The following is a 16,341-nucleotide window of genomic DNA, read 5'->3' on the forward strand; positions in this document are numbered from 1 at the left end:
TACAAAGCACACACAAGGTAAGTAGGGTGGGAACAGGTATATTGTGAGGTCCAAAAGGAAATAAAAACATAATTCATATTCCTGTTCATAAAAAACAGTGTATTAATTAAGATTTTAGAATCATTTAGGTCATGCAGTTGTGCTGAGTGAAGGAGAGAATGGTTCCTATGGAGAATAATACCTTTTAATGATTCCTTTCTTTTCAGTGCCTTTAACTAAGGGAGAATATTCAGAATTGTCTATTGCCTTTTTGTAACTAAACAACTGGTAGTGATATGAACCGTCAGCATAGGAAGTAGAAGTATTTCTTTTGCCATTCTTCATCTCAGGTGAAGGAAAGTTATCTTTGTTCTTTTTTTCTTTTTTTTTTTTTTAAGATACATACTCTCTAAGTACCTTTTTAGTTCACCACAGTTTCTTAAGCCTGTGTACTCAAGGAGCACAAACTACAATGATGAGGAGAACTGTAGTTCAAAAGGACTTCATGTGAGGGACAGCAGAAGTATTGACACAAAAAATATTGGAGTGTTTTGTACATATAGGACATTGTAGGTGGCATGAAAAATCCCTTTCATTAACGTGTGTTTCATTGTTTAGAAAATAAACTTCTGATATGCATCATGTCTCTTAAATAGCAATAGAGATGGCATAAAAGAGACTGTGCAGCATATCTTGAGTAATTTCAGTCGGTGAGTAGATTTGTGCAGGAGATCTGGGGAGTCCGTGATAAAAACATCAACATGAAATCAATCAATTTGAATAATCCCAGTAGCACACTAAATGCTGAATGCATAAATCCCCTCCTCAAAGGAACAAAAGCAAAATGCACAGAAACAAATGGAGATGTTTTAAATGGTGCTTAATATGTTTGATGGTAGGTTATGCAGCTTTGTTCAACAATTACATTTTAAATCACTGAATGTCCTAATTTATTTTAGTAAGAGCGTAACCATTCACCAGTCCAGGAACAGGAAGAAGAAAATGCTTTAGTATTCATTAATGAGTGTCTTTATGGGAGATATCCTACATACTGCCAAGTCATTTTCTGAGACTTGTTTTTCAGGACTGGTGAAAAATATTTTACTGCAAACAATGGAGTGCTGGAAGTATTCTTTCTAAAACAGAATGAAAAAACAACCTGGAAAAACTATCTGAAGGAAGGAAAGGGCAAAGGCTTTACATTGTGGGTTATGGGTTACACCACAGCTAAGAAGATACAATTTTATTCTGCAATGTAGTGTCACTTCTTATGCAAACTTAGATTTGTTTTGGCTTTTAAATATTTTTGTTCCATGAAGATTGAAAGCTTCCTTTTCTGGGCAGCCAAAGTAAAGCTGCAGTGTGTTTAGTAAGTGCAAGTACTTCAGTCATATGAGAGAGTGCTGTCTTATCCTTAAACCCAGACTTTCTGTAGCTGTGACATTTACCTGGAATGTATAGCTTTCCATAAAAGAGAGATGTTGCTTTGCCTCTTGACTTGCTTTTAGAATTCTTGGAAGTCTGACTGAAGAGTAGCATTTTGAATAGCAACAAAATACTGGATTGACTAGCTTGACTACAAATTAATGATAGGTAGGGACTCACCACATCTCTCACACCCTTAGAGTTTGTATAAAACCAGCCTCCATTTCACTATGATGATAGAACTTTCTTTTGTGGGTTATTTTTTTTAGGCAAATTTCAGATTTTCTCTATATGGCTGCGTGTCACTTTCTGCCAATATACACAAGCTTCACCAATCCAAAACTGTGTAGCTTGAGGCTTGACAAAAATAATAGCTATTTCTCTTTAAATTTGACTAGGTAATACAATCATACAAAAAATTGCCAAGGTGAATGTGGAAATAAAACCAATTTTGTCCAAAGAAATATTCAGTTCAAATATCTTTTTGTCTAAAAATTGTTATGTGTTTCCAGTGAAAAGGAATGAGAGAGAAATTGTTTTCTCCACCATAAAGGAGAATTTTTTTGAAGTGTTCACTGATCTTTGCTCCATTATAAAAATATGGAGATTAACAGTGTTAGATGTTTTGTTTAAGTTTATGCAGGAATGATAGAGGTTGGGGTAAATGTAAAGAACCAGATTATTTGGGGGGCTATCTGTTATTAGAAAGTTGAATCTTTCAGTGGTGTTTTATATTAGTAGCCTACTTGATGTCATTTAAACAGCAATGGTTGAATGCACTGAACAGAAATGTAGAAAAAGTCTTCTTCCAATTTTTACACTTCTTTTCTGTTTCTGTCTTTTGTATTTGATTCAGTGCCAAATGATAAAACATTTAAATTGGAAAGAAAATGCTGTCAAGAACTTGACAGATGAGAAGGAAAACTGAAAACTTTGCCCAAGTACTGTTCCAGCAGGAGGCAAAGAAAGCCAGCAGTGCTGCAGACTTCAGAATAGCTCTGGCTCTACTGGAACACTTACTTAGGACAGAATTAAAACGGGGTAATCCTGCTTGTTAAGCCATTTGATTAACTCGCTCCAAAAGTTAAATGAATAGATTGGCTGATGTACAAGAGCATTACTGAATGTGCCATTAACAGCATAATGGTATTGTTAAGAGGAGCTTGCAATGGGCATCATGTGGTGATGCTTGGCTCATACTTCTCTGTATAATATTCCTTCCTTTCGGCTGGTTCTCACTTTGTGACGGCATTCCTTCTCCTAAGAGGTTCAGGGCACTTTTTAACAGAGCGGATACTTCTTTGTCCCTGAAAACAGTAGGAAGCATCTGCATAAAAGGCATTATACTGGAGTTAATAAACCAAATTCTATTTTGATTTTTAACTTTAAATATGTTAAGTGGCAGCACTTCTTAAGTGAACCAAATTCCCCTTTCCCACATCCATTAATAGATAAGTACCTTGTAAATTCCAGTTTGGGCAAGAAATCATTACGGTTGGGAGTATAGTAGTTAAACACTCAATGAGTGCTCAAATATAGCTTCTTTTTTGGTGCACGGAAATACTACATGTGATTTTTGTCAGTTTCAAAGTCAGAGATGCAGCAAGTGAAAGGCAGATCATAGTTACATGTGTGTAGGAAAGGAATTGGTTTGGGTCTTTTTTTGGAAGAATGACATTACTTCATCTCCCCTCCTTCAGTCGACTTTGAGGTGCTAGGCCATTATCTGTTTCCATTTCCAACTTTTTGTCTCTCTTACCACAACATTGACATTAGAACAGAAGAAATACCTTAACTGATATTAAATCATGCTCCAGCAATTCCATTTTGGCAGTGACATGGTTATACCTGTTGTGATGTGGTTGTTTAATAGATATGTGTTCTTCCAGTCATTTAATTTATGTGTTGTATTGCCAGTTAAATACTATATCAGAATAAAGTTCACAGGACACTTTAATCTGTCTAATAAATTAGACATTTGTTCCTTGCCTTGGAAAAAGACAACTAGATAAGCAGTAAGTCAAAGCTTAAAAAACATCTGTCTTTATAGCAGGAAAAGAAATTTTAAATTGTAACTTCTTTGCTACACTGATTTTTTTTTTTTTTTTTTTTTTGTTGGAGTTATGCTGCTATAAATACCTTGTCAAGACTTCTACAAGTTACTGAACCAAAGTAGTCATTGCATCACAGTAACTAATAGATAAAATATATAAATTCTTTTCAAAGTGAAAACAAGCAGTCCTGGTTTTCCATGAGATCTTTCTGATGCTTTTCAAAGCAAGAAAGGGAAAGTCAAGTTCAAGATTCTTTTTGTATAACATCTTCCCAGCCAAAAAAAAAAAAAAGTCTATCTGAAAGAAATATTTTTCTTTCTCAGCACAGTATTAAAGATACATTTCTTCTTATATGAAGACTGAGACACATAGATAAAAGTGTCCAATTACCACTGAATTTGTGTGACTTTGTTGTCTTTTTTTTCAGGCCTCTTATAAAAGCCTTGCCAAAGAAGCAAGTCCCTGCATGCTGAAGCTCGTTTCTTGTTATAAACCTGTCTTAAAAACACAAATGGATGCTCATGAAACTTCATAGGGTGATCTGAAGATTAGGTGCTGTGTAGAATACTAAAGGGCAGATGTATTCATGCTTTTAAAGACAGATACTTTTAGTTAGAAGATCCTAATGAAACTTATGGAATTAAAGTAAATAGAAACCAGGCAGTAAACTTCTTATGTTTCCAGTATGCATTTTTTTAGATTCTACATTTCCATATAAATATCATTTAGTAATTGAACAAGTGGAATAAAAACTGAAAATATTTTCTGTCTGTAGGGTTTAGAGGCTCCTTATGATTCCTGAATGGCTCTTTTTCATGTTTGCTTTGTTTAGGCATCACCCTCCCTTCTGCATTCAGACTCATAGCTTACTGGAATCATCAGGTGTCTCCTTGTTTCCTTTAAAGAGGAAGAGATTAAGGTTGTATTTTGAAGAGATAGAAAACCTAAGTTTATCAGCAATGATCTTTCAAAGTCCCTTCCAACCCTTAAGATTCTGTGATTATGTGGGTTGTATCTCCAAGCAAGATGTGGTAACATCTTCATTATTTTTTTCTGTAAAGTCTACATTATTCATTACTACTTATATTGTAACACACATACTTGTTTTGTTTCACTGACAGGAAGATGCTGTTGTGCTAGTACATTGCTCTTCATGTGGCCTCAGCCATATTTTCCCTTTCCAGCTAGGTATGAAAGAAGAAAAGAGCAAATGAAAGATGGAGGCTCAGGAGAGAAATTTCAGCGTTCCTTTCCTTCTTCTGAAGTCGATGCTAAGGAAAGCAGACTATTTCTAAAATTCAAAATAGGTTCTGTTCTTTAATCTTTATTGAGACAGTTACAGTTATCAGAAATTTTAATTGATTGATGTAGATGTTTGTCTTGTTTGTATGTCTTGCTACACAGAGGTTTGGATGTTTCTGAGATGAGGGATTGTAGGGTCATCAGCTTTATCTATAAGAATATGTCTGACTTCTAGGAGTTGTTGGCAAGCAGAATCTCAACTCTTCTTACACATCTGGGAGATCTGTAAGGAAAGACAAGAGGTGGTGGATTCAAATCCTGTATTAGTGATGTCAGGCTCCAAAGCTTCCTTCAGGCTTGTCAGTCTTGGTGGTGGTTGTACTGTCTTTGTGAGCTGCACCCCTTGTCCTTTGATGAGCTTTCATGATGGATTAGGCTGCATCCGTATCACTCAGGACTACTGCATTATAACATAAAACTATCAGCTCTACAATAGTGATTTATATTTTCTGCTATTCCAGTTCAGAGAGCCTGAAATAGTGACAACTGAAAATAGAGAGAGTAATGAACTAATAAATGTGTTGTAAGTCCAGATTTATGTAATGATATTGCCAACTAGAGTAGTACTTGTGCATTCAACCCTTAAGATTCTGTTATTTGGCAATTGTCCATACTGGTTGTCCAGGATGGATGTCTTGCTCTTCTTTTAACTGTACCTGAATCAGCTTTTGAAGAGGACTGACTGCTATAGGAGGGAATGTGGCCATTGGGTGGGACAGCCAAGGACTTCTGTCCTGGAATTTAAGCAGAAACAGGACAAAACAGACAATGTAGACATGCCCTCGGTAATACCTAAGGTTTTTTTCCACTACCAAATGTTTCTGTAAACATTTTTTAATTTTAGACAAATAATTTAGGATTTGGAGGGGGTTAGAATCTTTCAGAAAGACTCATGCTTTCTTTTACTGTTACACGTCACTTAAAAAATACATATTTCTGTTCACTAACAGCTTTTTTAGTTTCTGTTGAATCCAAACTACAACGGATTTGCTTTCTGCTCTTTATTTGACAAACCATTCATCTGTATTGGATGCACTGGATATATTTTGGTCAGTATAAGTCAGTTGTGATACAACAACTGAGTCTCTGCAGTCAAGATTTCATTTTTAAATGCTTTCTCTCAGCTGGGTTTGGTTTTTTTTAATATATCATTTCTAAGGGGAAAATTTAAAATGTAGGTGTATAGAAGTTGTTACTTGGAGAAATTTGAGCATTTACTCTTAATTTCATTCTCAGTGAAATTTATTTTGAAACCAGCTATTAAATACCTGTTCGTGTAGGCTTATTTTCAAATCTTTGCATGTAAATCATTTAAGTTACTGCTGAATTTTTGCACTAATGGAATGGAAAGTGTTCCTTTCAGGCAGATCTGCATGTGAAGAATCTATCCGTGGTCTTGATAGAGCAGTCAGTGCTGCTTTTTTATTTTCTCACATACTCCTTTTTCTTTGTATGTAGTATATATATTTGCACAAAGTTTTACTTGTTGTGGTTTGTATTTCCATTTAGTTTGCTACTACTGGACACTGTTTTGTTGATACTCGAGGCTTCAGGTGCCTATCTTTCCATTGGTGTTAAAGTGGTGTTTAATTTATCTGGAACCTTTTAATATAAGAAGTGTCTCACTAAAAATAATCTTGTGTGCTAGGTCTGCTTTTTGGCATATGGAAAGTATTTTAAAAATTCGACACATCACCTTGACTGTGATATATTTTCAGAGTGGTGAGCTCTTGACTGAAGTCATACAGCAAAACAGACTGCAGTCACTGAGAGGCTTATGTAGCATGTGTTGAAAAATGAAAAACTAACAGTAGGGTGCTATGAAGTTTGGTTAATATTTCTCCTCCAGCTTCTAAAGTATCTCTTTTTTAATTCTGACTCTTTTACAATCTGATATTAACATTTATACTCTGGTAATGTGAGTCACAGTAGTCTTTTTTTTTTGTATTCTGGTACAGTATGTTACTCCTCCTTCCCTCCCAACTTGCCCTTTAATTACAACCTGTCACAAGAATGACTGTGAAAGTGAATGATGTGTACATTGCAACCCTGATGGCTAACCCCAAGGGTGCTGGGAAAGATGCTGCTCAAGCTGTGTTGTGTTATTAAATTCTGCTGTGAACAGACTGAAAATGTGATGTGCTTGGTGTAACACATTCAACACACTTGAAAGCTGTGATTTTACTGCTTAGAGCAGAGCAGTAGGAGCATTCTGAATGTTCTAATGTGCAGATTATTAGCGTTCTTGATGGTACTTAAAGGAGCAGTCCTATTATGCTGTTTGTATTGAGAGCAACACCAATATAGGGTAAAAAATGTTTAATATTTGCCCAAATTTTGATAGTAAATTGCTGTGATCTTACCCATCTTTGAAACCTGACTTCTTGTAACTGCATGACGGAGTCCTGACTTACTGCTTTCAAATGCAAATTACAATTTTCTGTCTCAGTTATACTCACCAGGAAGGGTGTTTTCTGTGGAATTGATTGATGTATAACTTAATAGAGGAGCACTATTTCCAAAGTCTTCATCAAAGCCAGCATATAGCAGTCATTAAACAAGTTGCTCACATTCATCCTTTCATGTGCAATATTGCTGTGAAAGTAGCAAGAGAAAGTTAATTTAAGTGCTCATAAAAGTAAAAACACAGTAACTGAACTTTCTTGAGAAGTACATTTTGAGGGAAGACCACCTGAGGAAGAAAAGAAAAACCTTCAAGTTTTTGTAGCATTCCTTTGATCCTTTACCTCAGATTAGCATAACTCTGTTTTCCCCCAAGTTATTGTCTAAATGAAAGCAGAAGCATTACAGAGGACTGGAAACCATTGGTACTATGGGGAAATGGATGAACTAATGCCAACACGTTACATTTTCAATAAATTTGAGAAAATATCATCACCTTAGAAGTGACAGAGGATGATTTCTGTTTAAAATCAACCTGTATAATGGAAATTTTATTGTGCGCTGCCTTTATATTTTTCAGTAAAGCTCTTTTTAAAATATAGGTGGTTTATAGGTTACTAAGGACGATGTAACCTATTTGCTTATGTCTTCATCATGTTATCTTCTGTCTGAAGAGCACCTCTGTAAACTAGGCTATTTAATGGACTACATATTCAGGTGCCTGTCATTAAACTTCTGGTTGACACTTTAGAATAGCATTTATAAAGGATATAGAGCATATATGTGAAGTCCAAGGTGGCAGTTTCTGTTGTAGAAAGTAGTTCATAAGAGCACCTTGGGCTTTCTTTGAAATATGAAGTTTTGCTCTTTTTGGATCACTGATTTTTTTTCAACTTTTTAGGAAACATTAAATTTGAAAATCTTTCTTAATGTCTTGGATTAGAGTTACTGATATTTCAACATAATGAAGGGAGGAAATGTATGTAGCTATTTCAAATAGTCCTTCCTCTCATGCCGATTCATCAGTGGACATGATAGAAATAACATTTTCATATGTTTTGAAAATATTAGCTTCATACAGTATATTTTGGCAGGGAAAGATACCAGATGGTGTTGGAACGTTTCAGAAACATGGTAAACAAGTTCCAGTTCTTGTCTGTGACAGACAGACTCCTTTGTCTGGGAGAGGAGAGCGCAAGCATGTACCGAGGAACTGATCTATAAAAAGTCAAAGCCAAAAAAATTAATTATGAAGATTTAAATGCTAGTAAGATGAGTACTTCTAAATCCACTCTTAACCAAAAGTTACTGTTTCTACTTTTAGTGACTAACGCCCACAGTTAGCAAGGTACAAATCATAGTATATTCCTTGCTCACTGAATTTTCTCTGGCAGGTTGTTCAGATGCAGTATGTTGTATTTGCTGCTGTATTTGCAGCCTTTCTTGTTGAAGCTGTGTAGACAATTGCAGACAGTTCTGTGACAATTTAAAAAAAAAAAAAGTGGTATGTCATCTTGTCTTTGCTCATGTGCTTTCTGCCTGTCATTTGCTAAAAGCCACAGATTCTGCAGTGCTCTCTTCAATCAGTCCTGCAAGAACCAAGAGATTCTTCACCATAAGGTTACACTCTTGTCCTATGCAGTGAAGAAAATTTATTTCCAGCCATACCTTGGTTACTAAAGTACTTCTGAAAGAGTGAGATGCACACCGTAAGACTCTAACCGTAAATACAAGTCATTTGTGTATTTTCTTTTCAGATTACATGGAATGGTGCCAGGACATCCAAAAACTTATATCAGAGTTTAAAGTTTGTTATCAGAAGTGTAACATTATCAGCAGAGACAGAGTGGAACCTCTCTCATTGTACCCAGCAAATAACTTGTCTCTTCCTGTTAGTCTGAATGCTTGTTGCCATTTTTCATTTCTGATGGCTATGAACAGCATTGGTGTGCAAGACTGTCCTTTAGTCACAGGGGGAGAGCACTGTGAGATGACAGATATGTACATATGAAGTATGAATGCGTGATAGTATGTATTCACCAGGAACACATACTATTTTTGTAGCTCATGGTGTGCACAGCTGAGCGCTATATTTGACACAGAGAAATACCTATACACCACATCTTTATGATGTGTGACTATAGTGGGAGGTAGTTGGACTTTCCTAGTGGTATCTCTCTGCCTGTTACACCATCTCTGCACCAGAGAGACTATCTAAAAGCATAGCATTTACTTTTCTCATGCAAACTGGCATCCACATACAGTTTAACTTTACTAATAGCCTTTTGATGGATTGATTGATTGTGGAGATTTTATCATTTGCTTCTTTGAATCCTGCACCAACTGACTCTAATGGGCGAAGAGATGAATGAACTAATTTTTGGTATTGCTTAGGCAAGTATCTGAAACAAACATGACATCCAAAATGTCCTGACTGATCCACTGTGACCTCTTATTCTGTCTCAACAAGTCCTCAGTGGTTACGGATCATATACTAGTTGCTCATCCCCTAGTTAAATCCATCTTGAAACAGAGAAAGGAATGCATTAGCTGAGTTTAACACATAAGTGGACAGAAGGTAATTCCTTGAGTATTTAATTCCTTGCATATATAGTGTGAAGCAAAAGTTCTGTCTATGGAAAGAGTTAACTTTTCTACTATGAGCTCTTACCTGTTTCAGAGATTATTTCAGGACTTGTATTTGATCAGGTAATGATGTAGTCCATCTTGTTCTGCTTTAGTATCTGTTGTACTATCAAATATTATTATAAGGAATATAAATGTAAAAAGTCCCCTGTGCAATGTTTGAATGGGGTGCCTACTGCTGTTCTTGAGTTGGCAGTTTTGTTTGTGCAAAATTAGTTATTTAGACATCATGCCTGCACTGGATTCTGGAATAGTATCACAAATTATTTTTAAAGGCCAAAAAGGTAATTTTGAATGTTTTACATAGCGTGTTTGCAAGTGTTTGGTGATCTTACAAATGGCACTAATTTCTCAATCAAGTATAAAGAAATAATCTGAAAGACTCCTATGGCAGGGCAATCTCTCTCACAACTATTGCAAATAAAGTAAAACTGTTGTAGTTTATCTTGGATGAATCCATTTTGGTGGCTTGCTTTTTAATGTATTGTAATCTATTTAAAAGGCAAGTTGGTATGTGATACACAAAACATTGTTCCTTTGCTTTTGGATTTTTATATGTTGAGACATAAATTTTGTTACTCTGATTATTTTTAATCATTATTATAATTTTCATACACAAAATGTTCTTTAATCCATGTAGCAACTTTTCATGAAGTTGCTACATGACAAGTGAGAACTACTCTGTTTGGTTTATGGGATTAATTAATTGGGTAGAGGCTTCCAAGGATGGGGTGGGGTATGTGCCCTGACTATGGGCAGATTGTGGGGATGGAGGAGAGTGCAGCTGCTAGACCCAATATTAGTATCTGACATCTATGAAATCAAGTCATGTTGGACAAGTTTGACAGGTAATGCTATCCAACTGTGATGCTTATACACTTAGGAACGTAGAGAAAACAGCTGAAAGTGAGATTAATGCACAGAAAAATATATTTTGTGCTTTGAGAGGGATTCCAGTTGAAATTAAATAATCCTGTTAGAATGAGGTAAAATCCTGCCTAAGCAGAGATAAATAAAGTTGGGCTTACAGTGTGACACTTAAAAAATTCATCGCAACTGTTTCAACAGACAGGCCTGGGTTCCTGTGTCAGACAAGTTGGTGCAAAGGAAGAACCTCTAGGGTCTAATATTTTTTTCTTTTATTTAACTTGCATGGCTTAACAAAGTTATTTTTATTTAAGGACTGTAACATACAGAATGCTAATGATATATCTGTTTCAGTTTGCAGCTCATCTAGTGAAAAACAAGTACTCAAGGATCTGCATTCTAGATGGAGGAATCAACAAGATCAAGCCAACTGGTCTCCTTACTGTTCCTTCTCCACAGATTTAAGCTACTGTAAACATTCAGGACCATCTATCTAAATAGGCATGTCTTACCATACAACATGGATATCCCAAACCCAAAGGGCATTATGGTGTTCTCACTATACAAGCTATCTTGATGATCAGTGTCTTATCCTGCAGATGTAGAGCACAGGAGCTTTGCTGTTATTCTTTGATACAGAGCTCCTATTGGAACAGATAAAAACTGTGAGGCTTCAAGCTCTCCAGGAAATGTCTTTCAGCATCGATGTAGTGTACAAGTGGTTGAGGAAGTCTGAACACAAAAAGTAAATCAACTAGCATTCGGTATCTTATATTTCTGCAGAACAAAATAAACTGGCACTTGATGGCTCTAAGCTGCACTTAAATAGATTCTTTTTCAAAAGTATTTTACTGTGAATATTGAAAAAATAACAAGCTGAAACTGTACCCTGTGTGTATCTTGTGAAATAGTATGTTCTCTAATCTTTTAAAGGGTGATTGCTGTATCTTGTGACCAACTTTCTTTTTGAGAAAGTATCTTTTCATCTGGATTAAAAAATAAAGATATGTCCCAGGCTGGAAGTCACTGTAAGAGCTACTGCTGAGTCAATGCAAACCATATCATATCCTGCAGAAGAGGAGCTGGCCTACTCCTCTGGGGAGAATTTAACATTCTGTTTCCATAAACCCAACAAATGCAACAGTTTCTGAAGCAATTATGTTTACCAAAGAGGTGGGCTTTTGACAATACTGTATCTTATGACTATAGATCCATTATTTCACATACAGTAGTGCTTTTCCATTTTAGAAGCTCATGCCTTAAAAAGAAACAGTGCCATTTTCATCTGCAAATATTCTAGAATGATCACGCTTATGTAAATTGGAGGTGCACAGTTCTCATTGGTTCTCTACTCTTAAGTCATGTAAGATGAGTGGAAGCAGTCTTCCACAAAGGGCATAAGCTGGCTGTGCAGTAAAAATGTAGAAATTAGTTGCAAGAAGCAGACAAAAAGTATTGAAAACACAAACAGAAACGGGACTTGACATCTTTCTGTTGCTGGGAAGCTAAAAATAAATTTGATTCAGACAAGTACTGCCTTTCAAAATCCCAGGTTGCTAGCACCTCAAGTCTTGTTGTTGTGAAAATCATGTGAGGGGAAATAAGACAAAAAAGAAAAGGAAAGAATCTTTCTTCAAGAAGGCTACCTGAAGATAGTACCTATAATCCAGGAAAAACAGTTGTGGTCACGTAGGACTGACAGGAATTTGGAAGAATTTATTTTAGAAGACAGGAATCTTTTAGATTTCTCTTTCTGCATTTTTAAGGTTTAGAAAACATTAATGTGACATAAGGCTTAATGATCAGTGAAGCAAGTGTATGAAAATGTAGTTTGTATAGTGTACAATGTTACAGCAAATACCTGTACACCTGATTACAATCACATATTAGCTTGCATTGAGAATTTGACTTAAAGCTCTTTATTGGACCATCAGTTGGGACACGGCAGTTTACACAGTACAAGGTCCCTGTCAGGATAATGAGGATTTGCTCTGGATATGGTTATTGTACACCTTAGTTGAATGTTGTACTGTGAATAGTTTTGGGGTTGGCAAAAAGAAAGTTGCAGCAGCTAACTTTATTTCATTTGTCTTCTGGCAGATTTCCAGAAGTGCTGTGATAGGAGAGGTGAGGGGAGAAAGCTGGGAGCAGTCTTTATAAAACACAGGCAAAATGATCACTTTTTGCTGGATTTTTTAGTGGTAGTAGCAGTGACTTTTGAGTTTGTTGGTTTTAGGGGTTTTTTTTAATTGAAACAATAGAAGATGAGACCTTGTGGAAGGCACTGAAAGAGGAGGCTTTTGTCCTTGCCTGTGCGATGACCAAAAGATATCCAGAATCTTCAGAAGCTAATCTCTAGTGCCGTTTGCTGTCTTCGGGGAGATTTGGTCTTGCCACAGATGTGATTTTGAGAACCTTGTTGGAAAAATATGATGAATGAAAAGAATATGGGGGAAGAAAACCCCCTTTATCTTAAATGCGCTTTGTCTAAAAAAACCCTGTGGAATTAAAACATGATGATATATATGTGGGCACTCTGTGGTCTAAAGTCAATATAACATACCGACACTTTCAAGGAAAAAAATCCAGTATGCGTGTTGGAGTAACCAAGTAAGGGGTCAGAAATTAAATGTAGGGAGAGATTATCAGGTTCATCTATAAGCACAGGGTTTCTGCAACAGTTGTGGTGATGCCCATGGTGCTCAGCTGACTGTAAAAATGACCTGCAAAGGGAGAGGAGCAGCAAGGTTAGCAACAAGTTTCCTGATACTGCACAATCATCCACTATGATCAAAGTTTGGCCTGGCTGCATGGAGAACTGTAAAAACCTTGTGATGCTCAGTGTCAGAGAAATTCACTATGAAGGGTTCATGTGGACCACTGGAGAACGCTTTTAACTATATTCAAACATTTAACCCTATCTGTTGACAGGTAAGATGACATTGCAAATGCTTAACACCATCCAAAAAGCCACACAGGATATTGGTGATTGTAAGGAACGAAAAGAACAAAACATATTATGCCATCAGAGAGTTGACCCATATGGTACTTCTTGAATACAGCAGAGATGCTTTATGATACAAAAGAAAAAAAAATACACATGGTTGAACACAAAACAGAGGCAGAATAAGATAATGTTAGTTATGTTGATTGACACTCTTCAGTTTAGAAGAAGCAACCAAAATACAACATCCCATCTTTTGCTGAAAGTACTTCCTTACAATGTGGATTTGTCACCAAAGGTGGCCAACAGTTCATCAAAATACTCATAGATTAAACAGGTTTGTGGAAGAGCTTTATCTCTGACTATTAATCACAATGGTTGAGAAACAGCATTCAGCTCAGGGATTTCCTGATCTGTTATTAAGAGAGGCGGGGAGAAAACAGCAGAGAAAGATTTCACCCTGTTTCTTCCAATCCCTTTTCAACCATTTTGCCTTTGTAAGTGGATATTGGACTATATGCAATACAGCAGTTCAGTTGACATTATGTATTGCATTCCAGCTTGATATGTCCTTCACCTTTGCACAGGTACTTAGAAAAGGCCTTAAGTGCTAACTGTTCATTTTTGACAAATACAGTTGGATTTAGTATTTAAATGTTAAATATCTATAGATTTGAGCTATAATGCTGAAATCAGTCTTTGCTTTCAATTTAACTGGATAAGATTCAGAGCCGATATGTTCTGTTTCCGTGTGGATATGTTACTGACTTAAAAGCTGCTATTAAGTTAAAAAAAAATATAAAGTAATGTTTACACGTATTTTCCAGGAGCAATCATGAGAGAGGATGTCCCTAAAACCAGGAAATGTCAAGAATTGCTAAATAGTATTGATTGTTTATTTCCCCTGTGTAAATAGAACTACCTCGGGAGTTTTGTATCTAACAGCTGGATGTGGCTGGTGATGTACCTGCACTTACTGCTTTAGTCAGCATTTTTGCAACAATGCCGATAAATAGACATACTATGCTTACTCATTTTAATTCATTTATGTAAGAGAGAAACACTTAGTCACAAAATCAGTTTCTGAGCTCCTTTGCATAGACAAGGAAAATCCTTGCTTTTTGTAGCAGTTTCTCATTAAAGAATTTTATCTGGGTTTTGTGGAGCTTGCCAAGTATCAAAGTGTATTTGTACTGTTATCCCACCAACGTTGGCACTGCTTTAGTGAGGCAAGCAGTTGACATGTTTTGTAGAGCTCTTGAAAGATTTCTAGATGTCAAATTTTCCAAACATGTATGTTTCGAGCACCATGGTTTGTCCAACTGCACCGCTGTCATTCTCTGTTTTAGACTGCAACTGGATACTATAAAGATCTAGTAGGAGGGGTACTGATGTCATCTACTGCTAGCAGAAAAGGTCCTAACTAAGTATTTCCCACTGTTTGGCTTGGAAAATGCAACCTCTCCCAGTCTGTTTTTTCCTACCATTTTAAAAACAGCCTGAATCTGTTCCAACCACCTGGGCCTATCACTTCCTGCCGGGACAGCCAGATCCCCACAGGGTACCCAGGTGGGCATCCAAGGGGAACAGAACAAAGGAGTTAAACCCTCTTTTGGTTATCTCAGACCTATTGATCATTGCAGACTATGAAACAGTTGCTGTTAAACTGAAGTGTTGTACTTAAGATGTAGTCCTCTGAGATTTTTATTACATCTTGCATCTAAGTTTCTTGTTTCTTTGGTGGTTTATTTACAAGTAGGTATTTGTCCTATTTGATCCACTTTTTTGAGCAAAGACTGAGACTATTTGTTCTAGGAACCTACCTTCCTAGACCTATCTTTTTTCTCTTTGTTATCCTGGTTTCTCTAAGTCATCTGCAATCATGGTACCTTCCCAGTTCAGGATAGGAACAACTTGCCTTATGCAGCAGAAAAGAGGTAAGCTGTGATGTTTACTTCATTCTAGCTTTCATTAATCTAGTTCATTTCAGGGACTTCTGGTTTATTTTGGAGGGGTTTTTTTATTTAGCATGAATTTTCCCTTTCAATTTATGTTCTCCTCACTGATAGTTTAGATAGACATTCTTTCTGATGTTTCTGAAGTAGGGAAAGTAAACATAGCAGCTTGGCAGAGGTAAGGGTGAGGAGCAGACTGTGTGTGCTAACAGAGATAAATCCAGAATTTTGGAACTAAATGTCATGGAGTCGATCATGTGATTAGTCTCTGCTAATAGTCATTGTTTTAGATAAATTAGCATGTGATATGCTGCTGTTTGTTAGTTTGCTACTTGGTTTTCATTGGTTTCGGACTGTCAATGTTTTTACACAAATTGAATACATTCATCCTCTGGGTATTCCTGACACGTTCTAACAGTTGTTGAAAGACAGGTTTTTAGCCTTAATCTTTTCTCACTTGGCATTCTCACAGCAGGCTGACTCAAAACAAGTCAGAGCTGTACTTTTTTTTTCAGTTGCATCCATAGAGATAACTTTATGTTGTTCAGGAGTTTAGTGCATAGTTCTGGCACCAGTGAGCACAACAGTAGCACAGTCCATCTTCTGCTGTGTGAATATAATTACTTTTAAAGTATTTTGCAAACCTGGACTTTCAGAAACATACTTTTAGTGATCACACAACAGTTGGCTTCCACAAAAGGGTTAACTTTCTTGCCATTATGTCAATTAATTTGATTTGCTTCGGTTCAGTTCCTACCCTAAATGC

General features: G+C 36.4%; 1 protein-coding gene across 4 annotated transcripts in view; it reads left to right on the plus strand.

The window, feature by feature from the left end:
* Positions 1-13,809, plus strand: part of TBCK (TBC1 domain containing kinase) — a 102,130-nt gene extending 88,321 nt beyond the window's left edge. For 3 of the 4 annotated variants that reach the window (XM_061994168.1, XM_061994167.1, XM_061994169.1), the window contains one exon: positions 11,031-13,809. In XM_061994168.1, the coding sequence (XP_061850152.1) occupies positions 11,031-11,141 (111 nt within the window). In that variant the 3' untranslated portion in view covers positions 11,142-13,809. Of the gene's footprint in view, positions 1-2,260; positions 2,440-11,030 lie in introns of those variants that run through there. The other variant, XM_061994171.1, reaches the window with a different exon arrangement.
* Positions 13,810-16,341: the final 2,532 nt, after the last annotated feature.

The sequence above is a fragment of the Colius striatus genome, chromosome 3 (assembly GCF_028858725.1).
Source record: "Colius striatus isolate bColStr4 chromosome 3, bColStr4.1.hap1, whole genome shotgun sequence".
Classification (NCBI taxonomy): domain Eukaryota; kingdom Metazoa; phylum Chordata; class Aves; order Coliiformes; family Coliidae; genus Colius; species Colius striatus.